Consider the following 18,960-nt stretch of genomic DNA (forward strand, 5'->3'; position numbering starts at 1 on the left):
CACTCTTATGCAGTCCCCGTTACTGTGGCTGCTGACCGCAGGGGCCAGGTAAGCTGAGACGGACTGGACTTGGGCTCCATTCAGACTACTCCTTGGGCAGAACGGATACTGACATGGAGGCACAGACAGGGCCAGATTCAGAGACTACTATAACAGTCTGGACAATTCGGGAGTACTAGGATAAATATATAGAACTCAAGAACTCAGGAAGATTCAGACACTGGCCACACACTAACCAGGGGAGATTCAGTCACTTGCCTCACAAGGACCAGAGGTTTCGGTACCAACTTCAGGATATTAGGACAGTGACATACACTACCAACTACTAGGAAACTATAGGTGTTGCACAGGCACCTCCCTAATGGGGTGCCTTTCATACTCAGATGCCTCCCAACTATTGCCTATGTTCCTTCATGGACGGGAAAGGGGAAAAATGCAAGGACATCAGCATTAGGGTATGTGCACACGTTGCGGATTAGTCCCTGCGAATCTGCAGCAGTTTTCCATGGAATGTACAGTACATGTTATCCTATGGAAAACAAAAACCGCTGTGAACATGCTGCAGAAAAATCCGTGCGGAAATGCAGCGGTTTATTTTCCACAGCATGTCAATTCTATGTGCATATTCCACCGTGTTTTTACACCCATTACATTATAGGAATCCGCGCAGGTGTAAAAACGCAGGACAAATCCGCACTAAATCTTCTAGAAATCCGCAGGTAAAAATGCAGGAATTTTGACCTGCGGATTTTGTAGATTCCGCCGCAAAAATCCGCAGACGAATCTGCAACGTGTGCACATACCCTTAGAGTTGCAATTTTAATAACTGCCTGCAGTCTGGAAGCCATGGACAACACCACACGCTGGGTTTCTTCCTTTGTGATGCTTTTCCATGTCTTTACTGCAGTTAACTTGCTTGTGTGTGGGTCTTTCTGGCTTCAGTTTTGTCTAAACATATAAAATGCATGCAGTATGGCGTTGAGATCTAGTGTAGAATATTGCACTTCTCTGCTTTAAAAACTCCTGGGTAGCTTTCGCAGTATGTTTTTGGGTTATTGTCCATTTGTACTGTGAAACACCGTCTAATTAACCTTGCAGCATTTGGTTGAGTCTGAGCAGGAAGTATAGCCTTGTACACTTGAGAATTAATCCGGCTTCTTCTGTCTTTAGTCACAAATGAACACTAGCACACATACGCCTTCTTTATACTTTCCTCTTCCCATCATTCTAGTACAAGTTGATCTTAGTTTCATCTGTCCAAATAATGCTTTTCCAGAACTGAGCTGGCTTCTTTAGATGTTTCTCATAAAGACTAATCTAGCCTACCAATTTTTAAGGCCCATTAATGGTTTGCATCTTGCGCTGAACCCTCCATTTGCTCTCATGAAGTCCAATTTTTATGGTAGATTTAGATACTGAAACACTTCCCCAAAAGTGTTGTTCACTTGGGTGAATCTTTTGAATTAGTTTTTCTACACCATGGAAAGGATTCTGCGATCATTTAGCACTGTTGTCTTCCATGGACACGGAGTTTCCAAAGGTCACCAGTGTGCCCTTTTGTTTTCTGCAGAATGTACCAAACTGTAAATGTGGCCATTTCTAAGATTTCTCCTATCTCTGATGAATTTCTTTTTTAGCCTAATGATGGTCTGCTTCCCTTTCATTGAAAGCCCCTTTCACCGCACATTGTGGATTCACAGTAAGCTTCCAAATGCAATTGCCACACCTAAAATCGGCACCAGACTTGTACCTGCTTAATTGATGAAGTATTAATGAGGGAATAGCCTATGCAGCACATTAAAAAGCTTTTAAGAAAATGTAACAATTTCTTTTGGTCCCTTTAAAAAGAGGCAGCTACATATTAAAGAGCTGAAATTCTTAAACCCCTACTTCAATTAGGGTGTGAATACCATCAAATTAAAGCTGAGAGTCTACACTTTACGCTCATATGGATTACCAAAACATATTCAAGATAGTTATTATAAACAGCTAAAATGCCAAAACTTGCATCACTTTTTAAACATTTCTGGATTTAAATGTAAGGTTTTTAAAATGTTTCCAAAATTTCTTCACACTTTACAAATACTTGCTACTTTGTGTTGGTATATCACATGCAATCCCAATAAAATACATTTAAGTTTGTGGGTGTAACAAGGAAAAATGTGGAAAAGTTCACAGGCATGAATCCTTTTTCAAGTCACTGTAGTCTGTCACAGGCACCTCTGCAGCAAAGATGAGCAGGGTAGGTATTACAAAGTGGGCACTACATACTGTATACCAATACTACTGAACTAAGTGCAAGACACGTGTAGAATCTGCCATCAATAATTTACAGACAACATTTCATGCTAAACCTACGCTCTATATGGTCCAAGATGTGCTCTATATTGTTCCTGTATACATATATACATTTAATAGACAACCTGAATTTCTAGAAGATGATCAAATATTTGAACTAACATGTTTAAAGTAGGGAGTCAGTAATGGCCGTAAAAAGCTATACGAAGGACCTACAGTATCCAATAAGCAGCCCCACAAGACTTCACAGCTGCTGAGAGAGGTCACATGTGATGCACCACAGAACCACGAGGAACCATCTAATATGCTACACTTGAGACTATCAGAGAACCACACTGATTATTTATTCTATTACATAGTAAGTTTTCCTTAAAAGGGATTGTCTAAATTGTTTCCGCATGGCGAGGTGAGCAGAGTTGATGAAATTGCATCAACAGATACACATGTGGACATGTGTTCCACAGGAATATGACAACGTAACAATCGGTGCTGCTCACGTATCGGTGAAGTGAACAGCGTGGACATCCCATAAAAAAAAAGTCTATATCTCACAGCTATAGTAAAAAATAAAAACAAACTGAAGGTGCCCATACAGCTTGAATGGAGTTACCCCATTTATCATTTTCATGTCAAAGGTCCTGAAAGGTTGTTCATGTCCAAATTTATATTACTTTGATTTTTATTTGCTTCCGCTTGTGTTTTTAAAATCTGTACCGCTGAGGATAGGCATTCTCTTCAGTAGTCTTCCCAGCTATACTGTTAGGCTATGTGCCCACGTTAGCGTTTATAAATGCTTAGAAAACCGGACTCCTTCCCAGAAACCGCACGTTTTATTACCGTGCGTTTTTTGCGCGATTTTTGCACAAAAACAGCGCGTTTTTGATGCGTTTTTCCCCGCGCGATTTCTGGGAACATTGGAAATGGCTAAACTGCTCAGCTAAGCGGAAAATAATGAGCATGCTGCGTTTTTAGCTGCTAAAAGTTTTCTAAGCACGTTTTCTAAGTGTTTAAAAAACGCAAGCATTGGCACAAGAAGCCAAAAATGCATTAAATTTAATTGGAAGCTTCTTTTAAGCGTTTCTGCAGCGTCTGATCCGGCATAAACGCTGCGGAAACGCTTAGGTTATGTGCCCACGTAGCATTTTTTTATGCAGAATATTCCTGAGCGGAAACACAATCCCTCTTCCCGGGAAAACGCATGCGTTTTATGAAGCGCTTTTGTAAGCGTTTTTGACGCTTTTGTTAAGCGTTTTCGCATGCGTTTTTGCAATACAATGGAATGTATGTGGAAACACATGCATTTCCGCAAAATTAATGAACATGCTGCTTTTTTTCTGCTAAGCATTTCCGCAGCGGAAAAAAATGCACCATTAGCACAACATGTGCGGTTTTCCATGGGATGCTTTTCTTAAGCGGTTTCCGCAGCAGAAACGCTTAAAAAAAACGCAACGTGGGCACACAGCCTTAAGCTACTGCAAAGGCTCGGATAAGCAGGGATGCTCTCCTGTATTGGCTGCTCTTGAGTGATCACCATAGAGTTCACTGGGGGTGGGGACGGTGTCAGAGTGTAATGTCATCCAGCAGCACATAGTTCTATATAGTGTATAACAAAGGACATTTATCTTCACTAGGTGGCTCCATATTTACCGTATTTTATGAATTTTAAGACGCACTTTTTCCCAAAAAATTTTTTTGGGGAAAACGAGGGGTGCTTCTTATAATGCGTATATACCTTTACCGGTAACGTTGCTGAAGGGTGGGATGAGGGCGTACCCGGGGCGGTGCTGCGGGGCTCTGCTGACATTTTGTAAAAAGGCCAGAGCCCCCCGCAGTTCCGTTGTTTCCTGTACGGTGGACTCCGGAAAAATGTCCGCCAGGGGGCATCGCATGCGCAGGTGGAGATCTCGGCATCAAGATCTCGGGAGATTAGATTTCAGCGAGGCGGCCATTTTCCCGGAGTCCAGCAAACCACGGAAATGCGGGGGGCTCTGGCTTTTCATAAAATGTCAGAAGAGCAACCCGTACTGCTGGGCACCCTGCACATTGGATATCCTCTCATCCCAGCATCAACCCACTATCAACCCACTCCTGCCTTCTCCAGCAGTGACCATGCTTCACCGCAGTCACCACCCCCAGTAAGCAATAAGATGCATGGATAAGAAGCACCATCATTTTATTAAAAAAAAAATTTTCCCTCCTCAAAATTTGGGGTGCCTCTTATAATCCGGAGAGTTTTATAATCCAAAATCCCAAAAATACGGTATTTAGGCTGGTAGATTTAATAACTTTACTGGATTGCTTCTCTAAGAGCTTGTAAATGGTAAATTGACCTAGATAAAAGTAAATAAACTCTCACTTTTTTAATTTGCTAAACCCTGTGTGATTGTTAGTACTCACTGATAGCAGCGTTCCCCCATTTCCAGCACTGTTCCGGTACTCCGAGTCATGTGACTTATATTCTGACTTGCCAGCTTACATTGCACTCTATTCGAGCTGAAAGTGGTTTTTACAGTGTAAGCATATGGAGTGTCAGAATAAGGTTCCATAGTCTCCCAGTTCTAATATTGCACACTGTGATCCAGGGTCAGAATAGCCATATTGTGATGAATTAGAGGACCGAAGCCAGGCACCAGAGATAGTGATCGGTGAGTGCATTAACACAAACACTATATTCACATGTGATTAACCAATAAAACTAAAGGGAGTGTTTCTTTAAAGTAAACTGGAGATCAAGTAGCCAACAGAATTTATAAGCCCAAAGAATTTTATACATGTTTATGAAGCAGTCTCTTGTCGGTTATACACCAGAGAAAGAACTTTTGCATACCTGTATAACATTTGAAGCTTGTTTGCACTTCCCTATGCAATGGCTGGTGTGAAGTGTCTAAAACAAGACAGATTTGAGAAATATGGCACATATATTAAAGGGGTATTCCCATGTTATTACAGCAAGTTTGCTATTGACTTGCGTTTTCCATCTGCTGTCATTTTCCTGCAATGAGAGCTTTTATCTTACATGGTTTCCATTAAGCTCAGCCACTAGTTTTTAGGCTCTGGTCAAGCGATTACATTCCAGTAAAGGGGTTAACGCCTTACAAACCAGTGAGCTCTCCTCAGACCATTAATTGCTGTACAGCAAATACCTGTTAACGTCCCTCCCTCTCCGCTCATTATTGAAAATTCAGTGAATGTAGAACAAACGACAGCTGAATATGTTACAGGAAAATGTGTGCCGAGTTTTAAAGTACTACAGTTCTGCTACTCACCAGAACTGTCACTCAAGTAGAAGTGCCCGCCCCACCAGAAACTAAGAAAACTGCAGGGCTGGGAGCCACTCAAGTGACAACTTGAGAATAACCCTTTCAGACTGTGCACCAGGGTCTTAGGGTGAAAAGTACTGTTAAGTAAGCCAATTTGATCATGTACCTAATTTCAAACAAGATATAGGCAAAGTATCAGTGTGATCCATGGTGGTAGATGTGGTGCATCCTTAAAATTGATGGAATTTTCTAAATATTTTATTTTTTTTTGTAAATGTGGGCAAATACACAAAATTGAACACTTGTAGGTTTCCTTTTGCTTATAAAGACACTTTCCAATCAATTAAGATGGAAAGCTGTTACTACATGGCACCAATAGTTCATCTAGCAATCATATTGATATAAAGCAAAAACACAAAGAAATGTTGATTTTTAAACAATTTGCAGCATAAGGATGAAAAGAAGAAAGAAAAACCTGCTCAGCCACATGACTAAAGTCATATACCGGTCGTTGTTGGGGTTTGCATGAGAAAATACTTCTGTTGGTGGAAGAACTTTAGAAGGAAACCTATAAACCTTCAAGACAAAAACGGTTAAACAAAGTACAAAACAGCAGCACAATAACGTATCCAAGATAATTATGGAATTTGTTTATAAATGTCATGTGTGAGATCATATAAAACAACATGCGCCATGTTTTCTGTAATGTATGGAAACAATAGGTCATAAAAGTACAAATTGCGACCCACAAATGAGTCTACTCATTTGTTATAGATAGAGAATGTATGTGTAGTACTTGAGTGTTCATAAAATATGCAACATAAGAAATAGAAACAAAAGAGGCACATACTCTATTTGTGCGCCATTTGATACAAGGGCCTTAAGGCAGTCCATACTACCAGCCCTTGCTGCTTTATGGACAGGGGTCTCACCCACATAGTCCTAAAAAGAAAACAAAAAGAAAAAAGTGAGAAAAGTATATAAATTAAGTTATAAAAACAATATTTTACAACAAATGCAAAGCTAAAATACCTGGCACTCTGGAGGCTCATGTAAAACACTACGCAAGTCTAAAACTATACCAAAGCAATTCTTACTTTATCAGCAGTTAAACACATACATTTGATACAAACAAAAAATGTGCAGATAGTGTAGGGTATGTGCACACTTTGAGGATTCTGCTGCAGATCCGCAGCAGATTCTGCTGTATTGTACAGTATCATTAAAGTCAACCTAAAACCAAAAATGCTGTGCACATGCTGCGGATTTAAATCCGCAGCATGTCAAATCTTTGTGCGGAACTGCAGCATTTTGAGACCTGCTCATTTATAGGAATCTGCAGGTGTCAAAACACAGGGGAAATCCGCACAAAGTCCGCAGATAAAAAACGAAGGTCATTTGACCTGCGGATTTAACCAAATCTGGGTGGAAAAATTTGCAGGGTAACTTCGCAACGTGTGCACATATCCTTAATATTCTGAAGGTGCTGTCACACTTAGCGATGCACCAGCAATCCCGACCAGCGATATGACGCGGTCAGGATCACTGGTGCATCGCTAAGTGGTCGCTAGTGAGCTGCCATACAGGCAGATCTCACCAGCGACATAGCAGCGGTCGGGGGTCGCTACTTACCTGTCAGACGAGGCGATCCTGACATCCATCCGCCCGCGTCGCTCGTCGCCACAGCAGGAAGCTGACAATGAGAAATGGTCCAGGACGTTCTCACGCGATCAGAGATAACCACCGGGGAGCTGGTCGGATGTAAGTATCACACATAGCGATATCGCTAGCAATATCGCTGCTACGTCACAAAAACCAGTGACGTTACAGCAATATTGCTAGCGATATCGCTTAGTGTGACAGGCCCTTAACTCTGCACAGAATAATCAGCTCTTCGAATGGTCATAAAGTCATTATTCCCTCTTACAGCTTTGAATGCAAGTTATTCAGGTATCATTAAGGCTATATGCACACTGTTTTTGCGGCATTTTATTCCGTGCGGAACTGGGCCAAAAACTCTATGGAATCCTTATGCCAGCTAATTCAATGATAACCCTGAAGTGCTGTGCACATGATCAGTAATTTTCCTTTAGTATTTTTGCAGTGCGTTTTTTTCTGATGCATTTCAACTCTGTGCGGATTTTTAGCTTTTTTACCCATTGACTTCAACTGAGTCAGTCAAATCTGTAGCAAAAACGCAGGTATAAAAAGGTTTGCACATTTGCACTGCCCCATAGAACATTGGCTTTGAGCGCTATCCGATAAAACATTGGATAGAAATCATCCAAGTTACATGCTCATGTGAGGGAATAACTGTCTTTAGTGTGAGACAGCAAAAGAGCTTCTGTCATACTCTGCAGGAGAGGACTGGAGCAGTGCTAGATGTGGAAGAAGACTGCAAATTCTGCAGTGCTTCAGAAAAAAAACACTTTAAATGGCCACTAGCAACAATGGGATTAGGATGACTAGTGCAAGAGGCAGGTCGCCGCCACTGTCCTATGATGACTGGTCTCTCCCAGTAAAGATATAGTGGTCAGCAAAAATGAGTACACCCACTTTGAAAAGTAATTTTAATAAACTAATATAACTTTCATGACAAAATCTTGAGTTTTATTCAAATTAGTAGATGCAAAAATGAATACAACCAACATCAAAAACTACTACAGCTAGTAGTCTGTATGACCTCCATGGTTTTTAAAGGACAGCATGAAATGAACAAGTTGATGTTATTGCAACGCTATTCTTTTTCCATTCTTCCAGAAGGACCTCATTTAGAGCATGGATGCGGAATTGGCCACTGAATCAGTTTCACCCTGTTTATCTTCAGAAATGCAACAGATGCTATTAACTTGGTGTTATTCTGTTTGGAAAAATAAAGGCTTAACCCCTTTATGAGCAGAGGTATTTTCATTTTTGCAGCTTCGTTTTTTTGCTCCCCTTCTTTCCAGAGCCATAACTTTTTATTTTTCAGTCAAAGTGGTCATGTGAGGGCTTGTTGTTTGCAGGACAAGTTGTACTTTTGAATGACATCACTGGTTTTAACATATCGTGTACTGGAAAACAGGAAAAAAAATCCCAAAAGTACAGTTCCACAATGTTTTTTGTTTTGCTTTTTTTACTATGTTCACTAAATGCTAAAACTGCTCTGCCATTATGATTCTCCAAGTCATTATGAGTTCACAGACACCAAACACGTCTAGGTTCTTTTTATAAGTGGCAAAATAAATTCCAAAGTTTGTTAAAAAAGAAAAAAAAAAAAAAAAATTGTGCCATTTCCGATACCCGTAGCGTCTCCATTTTTCGTGATCTCATGTTAGGGAAGGGCATATTTTTTGCACGCCTAGCTGACGTTTTTAATTAAACAATTTTGGTACAGATACGATCTTTTGATTCCCCCTTAATTGCATTTTAATGCAATTTTTTCGGCGACCAAAAAACAAACAAACATAATTCTAGCTTTTTGACTCCTGTTTCGCCATTCAGCAATTGGGTTAATTTTTTTTTAATATGGATAGATCGGGGGATTCTGAATGTGGCAATACCAAATATATGGATGTTTGTTTTTTTATTGTTATATTTTGAATAAGCAAAAAGGGGGGTGATTACGAACTTATATTTTTAAAAACTTTTTTTTTTTTTTCATTTTTGGTAAGCTTTAATAATCTCCATGGGAGACTAGAAGCTGCACTTGTCTGATCAGCACCGCTACGACAACCCAAAACTGCCGACATGTGCTGAGAAAGATGTGGACTCACCACCCCACCGGAGCCCACAACAAAGAGATTGTGTCTGACATCGGCGTACTAGTACACCCGATGTCGGAAAAGGGTTTACCCACAAACAAAAGCTCATTTTAAATAAATAAATCTTGGAATAAATATCAAAAACTGCAGTTTAAAAAAAAAAAAGTTTGGGTGCTGAGATAATCTTCTAGATGTGCCCCCGCTATATACTGTGTAATGGCTGTGTCTAACCGTACAGGAACATGGTCTGATCATACCACGTCCCCTGGGTAGGGTGTGGAATGAAAAAAGTTTTTTTTTTTAACAGACATTACAGCAGTAGATCGCAAATGATCTTTTCCTTGAAGTAAAACATTGCTAAAAACAGGCAGGGAAATGTTTTATGCCACAAAAATTATCAGTTGTGATCCTCTGATGTCCTACCTGTATACTCTCTTTTGCTCACCCCCCTGACCAGGAGATGTGGTATGATCAGACCATGTCACTGTACGGTCAGACACAGCCATTACACAGTACAAAGCAGGGGGACATTTATAAGATCTCAGCACAGGAACATTTTTTTTTTTTTTTTTTAAACCCATCCAAATGTGGAAAATATTATTCCAAGATCTATTGATTAAAATGAACTTCTGTTCATGGGAAAACCCCTTTAATGGAATCACAGAAGCAGATTTTTTACTGGAAGAGCAGCGAGACTATGGAACCTTCTGCCACATGATGTAATGGTTCATTCACTACAAAAATTCAAGAAGGGTCTGGATGCCTTTGATAAATATAATCTTACAGGTCACGCAATATGCTGAAAGAAGGAGAATGGACAGAACCTCCAAAATCATACATTGATCTGATCAGACTGTATCAAGTCCACTGCCATGTCACAGCGAACCTCTCGGTGAGTCTTAAGTTTTATTGCATTGAAGGAGAGGCGTCGTGTACTAACCACCGTCCCAACAACACGCCTCTCAGTGCCCATGCTGCAAGACTGAGTCCCCATGACTCCAGACCGCACTGCCCCACATGAACAAAACCACAGCAACACAAAATTAAAGGAGCATTGGAACTCATCTTCCTCAAGCGCTCAAATGAGAGCAAAAGAGGGATTTTGGGTTCTTACCGTAAAATTTCTTTCTTGGAGCCTTCATTGGGGGACACAGATAACCATGGGTGTATGCTGCTGCTGCTAGGAGGCTGACACTATGCAAAACAAGAAGCTTAGCTCCTCCCCGGCAGTATACACCCACCGACAGGCACCAAGCACCTCAGTTGGTGAAAAAAGCAGTAGGAGAAGCAACCAAAAACCATAAACATATGTACCAACTCAACAAGGGACTCTCAGACCCAACACAGTACTACTTAAACAGGGAGGGTGCTGTGTCCCCCAATGAAGGCTCCAAGAAAGAGATTTTACGGTAAGAACCCAAAACCCCTCTTTCTTTATCGCCTTATTGGGGGACACAGATAACCATGGGACGTTCCAAAGCAGTCCCGAGGGTGGGAACAACAATAAAGGAACGAAATAAGGAAGGGCTTAGGTCGGTCGATGCGCCACCGACGCCTGCAGAACCTTCCTACCAAGAGCTGCATCAGACGAGGCCTGGGTATGAACCCTGTAGAACCTTGCAAAGGTGTGCAAAGACGACCAGGTCGCGGCCCTGCAGAGTTGTAAGGCCGAAGCCTGGTGCCGCACAGCCCAAGAAGCCCCTACAGCCCGGGTGGAGTGGGCTTTCACTCCCGGAGGGGGCCGTTTCTCCTGAAGACAGTAGGCCGCCAGGATGGTAGACCGAATCCAACGAGCAATTGAGGATTTGGAAGCCGGAAGACCTTTCCAGCGACCCTCAGAAATGACAAACAAGGAATCAGATTGGCGAAAGGAAGCGGTCCTGGCAAGGTAAACACGCAAGCTCTCACTACATCCAGTTTGTGGAGCAACTTTTCCAGAGGATGAGCAGGCGCAGGACAAAACGATGGAAGGACGATATCTTCGTTAATGTGAAAGGGAGATACCACTTTCGGAAGGAAAGAAGGAACTGGCCTGAGAACAACCTTATCTTGGTGGAGGATAAGGTACGGAGAACGACAGGATAAGGCCGCCAGCTCAGAAACTCTCCTGATGGATGTAATGGCGATTAGAAAAGCCACCTTCCATGAAAGAAAAGACAGAGGGATATCCTGGATTGGCTCGAACGGCGCCTTCTGGAGAGCGCCAAGAACAAGATTGAGATCCCATGGATCTATCGGAGAACGATGAGGAGGAGCCACATGGGCGACTCCTTGGAGAAAAGTCTTCACTTGCGGTAAGGAAGCTAGATCCTTCTGGAAGAGGATTGCTAGGGCAGACACCTGGCCTTTGAGGGTACTGAGGGATAGGCCCGCATCCAAACCGGATTGGAGGAAACCAAGAATGGGAGGAATGGAGAATGATAGTGGAAAAACATCGTTCTCGTCACACCAACGAAAAAAGGCCTTCCAGTACCTATGGTAAATGCGGGAGGAAGCCGGCTTCCGAGCCTTAATCAAGGTCTGAATGACCCGGTCGGAAAACCCTGATTCCCTCAGAATCGCGGCCTCAACAGCCATGCCGTTAAACTCAGAGACTGAGAACTCTGGTGGTAAAGGGGGCCTTGCGAGAGAAGATCTGGACAGTCTGGAAGCCTCCAGGGGACGTCCGCGAGCATGTTCACCAACTCCGCGTACCAAGGGCGTCTCGGCCAGTCTGGAGCCACTAAGATGACTGGGATGCCCTCTGACTATCTTTTTGACCACTCTTGGGATCAGGGCAAGCGGAGGAAACAGGTAAGGTAGTTGGAACTGGGACCACAGAATTACAAGGGCGTCGTAACCGACGGCTAAAGGATCCCTGGACCTGGCTACAAAGTGAGGAACCTTGTTGTTCATCCGAGATGCCATGAGATCGACGTCCGGGGTGCCCCAACGCTGGCATATCTGACTGAAGACTGTGGGATGAAGGGACCATTCGCCTGACGCTAGACCTTGGCGACTCAAGAAGTCGGCTGCCCAGTTTTCCACCCCTGGAAAGTGAATGGCGGAAATCGCCGGCACGTGACGCTCTGCCCAACGGAGTATCCTTGCCACTTCTGACATCACCTGCCTGCTGCGAGTACCGCCCTGGTGGTTTATGAACGCCACGGCCGTGGCGTTGTCTGACTGAATGCGGACCGGTTTGCCTACGAGAAAATGCTGCCATCGAAGGAGAGCGAGGAAGATTGCCCTGATCTCCAGAAGGTTGATGGGCAGAAGAGTCTCCAGGGCGTTCCAACGCCCTTGGGCCGTTCTCTGATAGCAGACCGCCCCCCATCCTAGGAGACTGGCATCGGTGGTGATGACCTGCCACCGAGGCGGGAGAAAGGATCTTCCGCGGAGAACTGACGCCGGCAACGTCCACCAAGTCAGCGATTGTCTGACTCTGAGCGGAAGAATGGGGCGATCCAGAGAAAACGAGGTCTTGTCCCAGACTGACAGGAGGAACAGTTGGAGAGGGCGAGAGTGGAATTGTGCAAAGGGCACTGCTTCCATAGAGGCTATCATCTTCCCCAGGACTCTCATGCAGGACCGAAGGGACATGATCCTCGAGCGTTGAAGGGACTGGATCCCCTTGCGAAGGGTAGAAAACTTGTCCCTCGGTAGAAACACTCGGGCTAGATTCGTATCGAACTCCATGCCCAAAAAGGTCAGACGCTGGGTAGGGCGCAGAGTGGACTTGTCCTTGTTGACTATCCATCCGAGGCGTCTGAGGGCATCCAAGGTTATGTGAAGACTGAAGACAGTCTTGGCGGGACGAGCCCTTGATCAGGAGATCATCCAGGTAAGGGATGATAAAAATCCCTCTGGATCGAAGGATGGCCATGACTGTTGCCATCACCTTCGTAAAGACACGAGGGGCGGAGGCTAGGCCGAAGGGAAGGGCCGCAAACTGATAGATTGCTCTGAATCGCAAAGCGGAGGTATCTCTGATGCCGCAGAGAAATGGGGATGTGGAGGTAGGCATCCTGTATGTCCACCGAGCAGAGAAACTCTCCGGGCTCCATCGAGGCTATTACCGAACGCAGAGACTCCATCTTGAAGTGGCGGATCTTCACGTGGCGATTGAGCAGCTTGAGGTCCAAAATTTGACGAAGAGAACCGTCCTTTTTCGGGACTATGAAGAGATTCGAGTAGAACCCTAAAAACCGTTCGTTTGTAGGAACGGGAACGATGACCCCGGCGGAAAGGAGAGAGGAGACGGCCTGAAGAAACCCTGGAACCTGTGATCGCTGTCTTGGGGATCGAGACAGACAAAAACGACTGTTTGGGAGGGAAGAAAACTCGATTTTGTATCCGGATGTGATGATTTCCCTGACCCAAGCGTCGTCGACAACGGATAGCCACGCGCCCCTGAAAAAGGAAAGTCTGCCTCCCACCCTGGAAAGCTTTCCAGGTGGGGGTGACCCGTCACTTAGATGAAAACCTTCCGGATCGAGAGCCTGAGGACCTGGAAGGCTGACCGCTGGATCTCCAGCGAGGGGCCGGCTTATAAGATGGCTTTCTCCGGTCCCTGAAAGCAGTGTTCCGGTCCTGCTGGGATGAACCTTCTGCGTGAGAGAAGGGGCGAAAGGACTGAGAAACCTTCCTGTTAAAGAACCTCTTAGGGTGGGACTGGGGAAGGGAAGTGCTCTTTCCACCAGTGGCATCCGAGATTATCTGATCCAGCTTGGCGCCAAAGAGCCTAGTACCGTGAAATGCCAGGTTGGTGAGCGACTTCTTTGAGGTGGTATCCGCATTCCAAGACTTCAACCAAAGGATGCGGCGTACGGCCACAATGTTGCTGTTAGCTCTAGCTACGCACCCTGCCGCGTCCAAGGAGGCGGCCAAAAGGTACTTGCCTGCATGATTAATTTGGTCTGCTAAATCTGCCAGCTCGTCCAGAGGAGCTGCTGCTGAAATGCCCCTGCGCAGAAATTTTGCCCAAGCCGAAATGACTTTCGCCACCCAAGCGGATGCGAAGATAGGACAGAGGGATGCGCCGGATGCCTCAAAGATTGACTTAGCCAACGACTCTATTTGCCTGTCTGATGGGTCCTTAAGAGAAGCTCCGTCCGGAAGGGAAAGAACCGTCTTAGAGGAAATACGAGAGACTGGTGGATCTACCTCGGGAGCTTTGGTCCATTTCGTGACTAGATCCACATCGAAGGGATAAAGTACATCTAAGTACTTGCGGCCTGAAAAAACGTTTCTCAGGGTGTTGCCAGTGATTGGCTAAGGAAGTGTCGAAATCCTTGTTATTAGGAAAGGTTCGAGATGGAGGCCTCGCTTTCTTAAGGGAAACAGAGCATTCCTGAGGGGGGCCTTATCCTACTTTATCTTGAGTGTTTGGTATATAGCCGATATGAGACTATCTACCATATCCCGAGTTCTAGCTATATTGTCCGCCTCGGAGTCTGATCCAGATTGTGAATCCTCGTCTGACCCAGGATCGTCTGCCGATGAAGGAGACGAGCGTAGCCTGAGAGAAGCGGAGGGACCCTGCGAACTGGAAGAAGAGCCAGACAGGACCCGCTTCCTAGAGCCCCTACCTGGTCTGTCCGTCTGAGGGTCACGGTCCGGTGCTGTCGACTCACTATGAGAGGCAGTCGGTGCACAGGTGACTGCAGATAACTGAGGTAACCGCTCTAAGACCTGGACCAGCGATTGAGACACTTTTGTCAGATCAGAAACTGACAGACATCGCCACAGCCCATTCAGGGGATGTGGTGGTCTCCACCCGGGGTTCGGAGTGCTCCTGAGGGGCAGACATGGCGGAAGGGCTGCAAGACGGGCAGAGGGGAGACGACTGACCCGAAGCCCACTTCTTTTTACAGCGCGCGCAGGCGCAGTGAGTAGCGGTGGGTCTGGAGCAGAAGGCCCTTGCCGGGTTGGGCATAAGTCTCAGTGGTAGAAACACTACCTGAAAGAAACTGCGGGGGGGGGGGAGCTAAGTTAAGCGTCAGGGAGAGTCAGAGTCGAGCCTACCGAGGTTCAGAAGCAGACACACTAGCGTTGTGGCCCCCAGGCAAAAATCCAGAGAGGAGGAAGCTCCGGAAATCGAGGAAGAAAACGCTGGCGGAGCTTAGCCCCCGCACTGCGCGATTGGCTGAGACCCGGGGAGGGGGCGTGGTTAATGACACGCTGACAGGGCTAAAGAGAAAGGAGCCCTGAGATAGGCTGTAGAAGCGCGCGAAGAAAGCGCACGCACAGGGAGAGGGAGGACCGCTTTGAAAATGAAAGCGCTCCCTCTGCTTTCACTAGCGACTGCGCGCCCGGGATGCCTACTACCACAGTTAAAGGAGAACTCCCTCTGGGCTGAATACTGAGGACAGGGGACGCAGACCGAGGCAGCGCCCCCCCCCCCGGCGACAGGAGGGCCGCGCGTCAGAGCGCCGTGTCAAAAGCAGGAGTGAGGTACTCGCTGTACTTGATTGCAGAAGTCCTTGATAGGTCTATGAGAGCGGGGCTGAAGGGAACATTCAGAAGCTTACCTGATGTCCCTGACGAGGCTGACCGCAGGGGCCCACGATACAGCGCAGGCGATCCTCAGTACCCGCACCATCCGTATGGTGCAGAAGACGGCTCCAACCCCAGTGTCAGGGGAAACGTCACGGCTGGCGACCGCCGTCTTCCTCTCAGCCCTGTCCTAGGAGAGGGATGAGGAGGGGAATCGGCTAGGACCGTCCATCCATGGCCCCTAGCACCCGAGGGTGATAGGGGAAGGTCCTGCCTGCGGGCCTGAGAGTTGCGATGTGGGCAATACCACATTGCTCGCTCAGCCGCATTAAAAGGAAAAGCAGGATGAACTCACATCCCGTTTCCTGATGCTGTGTCTGGAAAATAAAAGGGGAAAACATTAAAAAAACACAACAAAAACCTGAAAAGAAAATGATTAAATGCGGATCTAGGGAGATCCGGTCCGCCTCCTACAGACACTAAGCACAAACTGAGGTGCTTGGTGCCTGTCGGTGGGTGTATACTGCTGGGGAGGAGCTAAGCTTCTTGTTTTGCAGTGTCAGCCTCCTAGCAGCAGCAGCATACACCCATGGTTATCTGTGTCCCCCAATAAGGCGATAAAGAAAATAGGCTGAATCCCCTTTGCACTTCCCTACCAATTAAAAGTCATGGAGACTCAGTCTTGCAGCATGAGCGCTGTGAGGCACCAGGCCACCCGCTCTGCTGATGCACGGTCCCTGCGGCAGCGATTAGCTGTGGCAGTGGGCTTCATACAGTCTGATCAGGTTAAACTCAGAACCTCATGTTCAATTCTATTTTTTTTCGGACCTGCACTCCTCCCATTTGGCACAGGTGATTTTGATTAGCAGACTGCAAAGGGCTCCAGCCTATTTTTGATCTCATCTGAGAGCTTGAGGAAGGAGAGTTTCAATGCTCCTTTCATTTAGTGTTGGTGCTGTGGCGCGGCCATTGTTGCTGTGGTTTTCTGCTTGTGGGGCAGTGCGGTCTGGAGTCATGGAGACTCAGTCGTGCAGCACGGGTGCTGTGAGGAACCAGACTGTTAGCCTTGCTGGTGCATTGTCGCTGTGGTGGTGATTAGCGTACAACGCCGCTCCATTAAGGCAATAAAAAAAAAATAAAAAATAATAGTACCCACTGAGAGATTTGCCGTGACATGGCAGTGTGTTTCATATAGTCTGATCAGAATGTTAACTTCATGTTCAGATATATGTATTTTTGCCTAGTGGCATTAGATCAGTGCATGTGATTTTTTTGGAGGTGGGGTCCATTCTTTTGTCAGCATAATAATACAGATTATGGGCACTAGATTCTGTGATGGGGCGCTGATCCAGGGAGCTAGTCTAATTGCCTTACGGAGTCAGGAAGGAATTTTAGCCCCCAATTTGGAGCCATTAGCCCCTTCCGAACCTGTGACAACGTATGCGTCATGAAAGTCTGTGCCAATCCGACCTGTGACACATATGGTGTGTCATGGGGGGCGGGGGATCGTGTTCCTGCAGGTCATTTCTGTACTTGACCCCGGGGGGGGGGGGGGGTGTCTTCACCCCTCCGTGGCTATGATCCCTCTGATTGCCTGTTAAAAGCAAAACAGCCAATCAAAGCAATTGTCATATTTCACCAATGAAATTTGGTGAAATATTACAATCCAGCCATGGCCGATGCTGCAATCTAACCTGCCCCCCACGACTGACGGCAGTGATCGGTCGCTGCCGTCAGCATCTGCTTCCCCTCTCCCCTCCCGGTACCTTCCGAGTCCCGTATGAGAAACTGGAGTATGATAGGGTCTATCATAGTGATCAAAATTAAAAAAAAGTAAGTTAACCCCCCGTTTATCACCCCCATAGGCAAGGACAAATAATAAAATAAAGAAATTTATTTTTGTCTTTCCCCATTAGGGCTACGGTTAGAATTATTAGGGTTAAGGTTGGAATTAGGATTAGAATTATTAGGGATAGGGTTGGAATTAGGATTAGAATTATTAGGGTTAGGGTTGGAATGGTTAGGATTAGAATGATTAGGGCTGGAATGGTTAGGATTAGAGTTATGGTTAGGCTTGACATTAGGCTTGTGGTTAGGGGTGTGTTGGGGTTAGGGTTGAGTTAGAATTGAGGGGTTTCCACCAGGGCTGTGGAGTCGGGAGTCGTTGCTCATTTTGGTGGAGTTGGAGTCGGTATAAAATGGACCGACTCCGAAAATATATAATAAATTGGGTACAGTAGTTCAATGCAGAATATGCTGAATATTTTTTCATAGGAATTTGGGAAGGTTATGAAATGTCCTATAAATGGCTGTTCTATTCCTGATCTAAGGCTACATTCACACACAGCGTTTTTCCTGCGTTTTTTGAGGATACGTTTTTCAGTTGCAAAAGCAGATCAGCTTTTTAAAAAACCGCATCACCTGAAAGGTTTTTGAGCTCATAGATGTTTTCAATAGCAAAAGTAGATTAGAAATCTGCTCTATCCATTTATCCATATCTGTCTATCCATATCATATCTGTACCAAAAAGAATGAAAGCCGGATAGCACACAGACTAACACTCCTTTTTTTTTAGCACCAGTCAGATACACCTCATAGCTGCCCAAAAGGACGCCCAGGACAGGCATTGCTCGTCTTCAGTAACATCAACTGAAAGTTGGAATAAATAGACTGCATTCATCACCACATCTTCTTAAGGTGCAGGCTTTATTTTCAAATGTAGGGGTGTCAAGTATGAGGCTCTGCAGCAGCTGAGGTGTGCAGTATGAAATTCTGCAGAACAGTATGAGATTCTGCCCCCCCCCTAGGTTTGATCCTGGCTACGCCCATAGTGTGAATGTAGCCTGAGGATCTAGGCTTTATCTTAGCCGAGATAAGTCAGTGTGTTTTCTTTATTTTCATGACTATGAAAATTGTAGATTCACTCTGAAGGCATCAAAACTATGAATTAACACATGTGGAATTATATAATTAACAAAAGTGTGAAACAACTGAAAATACTGTATGTCTTATATTCTAGGTTCTTCAAACTAGCCACCTTTTGCTTTGATTTCTGCTTTGCACACTCTTGGCATTCTCTTGATGAGTTTCAAGAGGTAGTCACCGGAAATGGTTTTCATTTCACAGGTGTGCCCTGTCAGGTTTAATAAGTGGGATTTCTTGCCTTATAAATGAGGTTGGGA

General features: G+C 45.2%; 1 protein-coding gene across 3 annotated transcripts in view; it reads right to left on the minus strand.

The window, feature by feature from the left end:
• Nucleotides 1-18,960, minus strand: part of ANKRD10 (ankyrin repeat domain 10) — a 68,082-nt gene that overhangs the window by 35,646 nt on the left and 13,476 nt on the right. For all 3 annotated transcript variants that reach the window (XM_073556839.1, XM_073556841.1, XM_073556840.1), the window contains exon 3: nucleotides 6,409-6,500. In XM_073556839.1, coding sequence (XP_073412940.1) covers nucleotides 6,409-6,500 — 92 coding nt within the window. The remainder of the gene's footprint in view (nucleotides 1-6,408; nucleotides 6,501-18,960) is intronic.

The sequence above is a fragment of the Dendrobates tinctorius genome, unplaced genomic scaffold (assembly GCF_039654945.1).
Source record: "Dendrobates tinctorius isolate UK_male_01 unplaced genomic scaffold, ASM3965494v1 ptg000240l, whole genome shotgun sequence".
In the NCBI taxonomy this organism is placed as follows: Eukaryota; Metazoa; Chordata; class Amphibia; order Anura; family Dendrobatidae; genus Dendrobates; species Dendrobates tinctorius.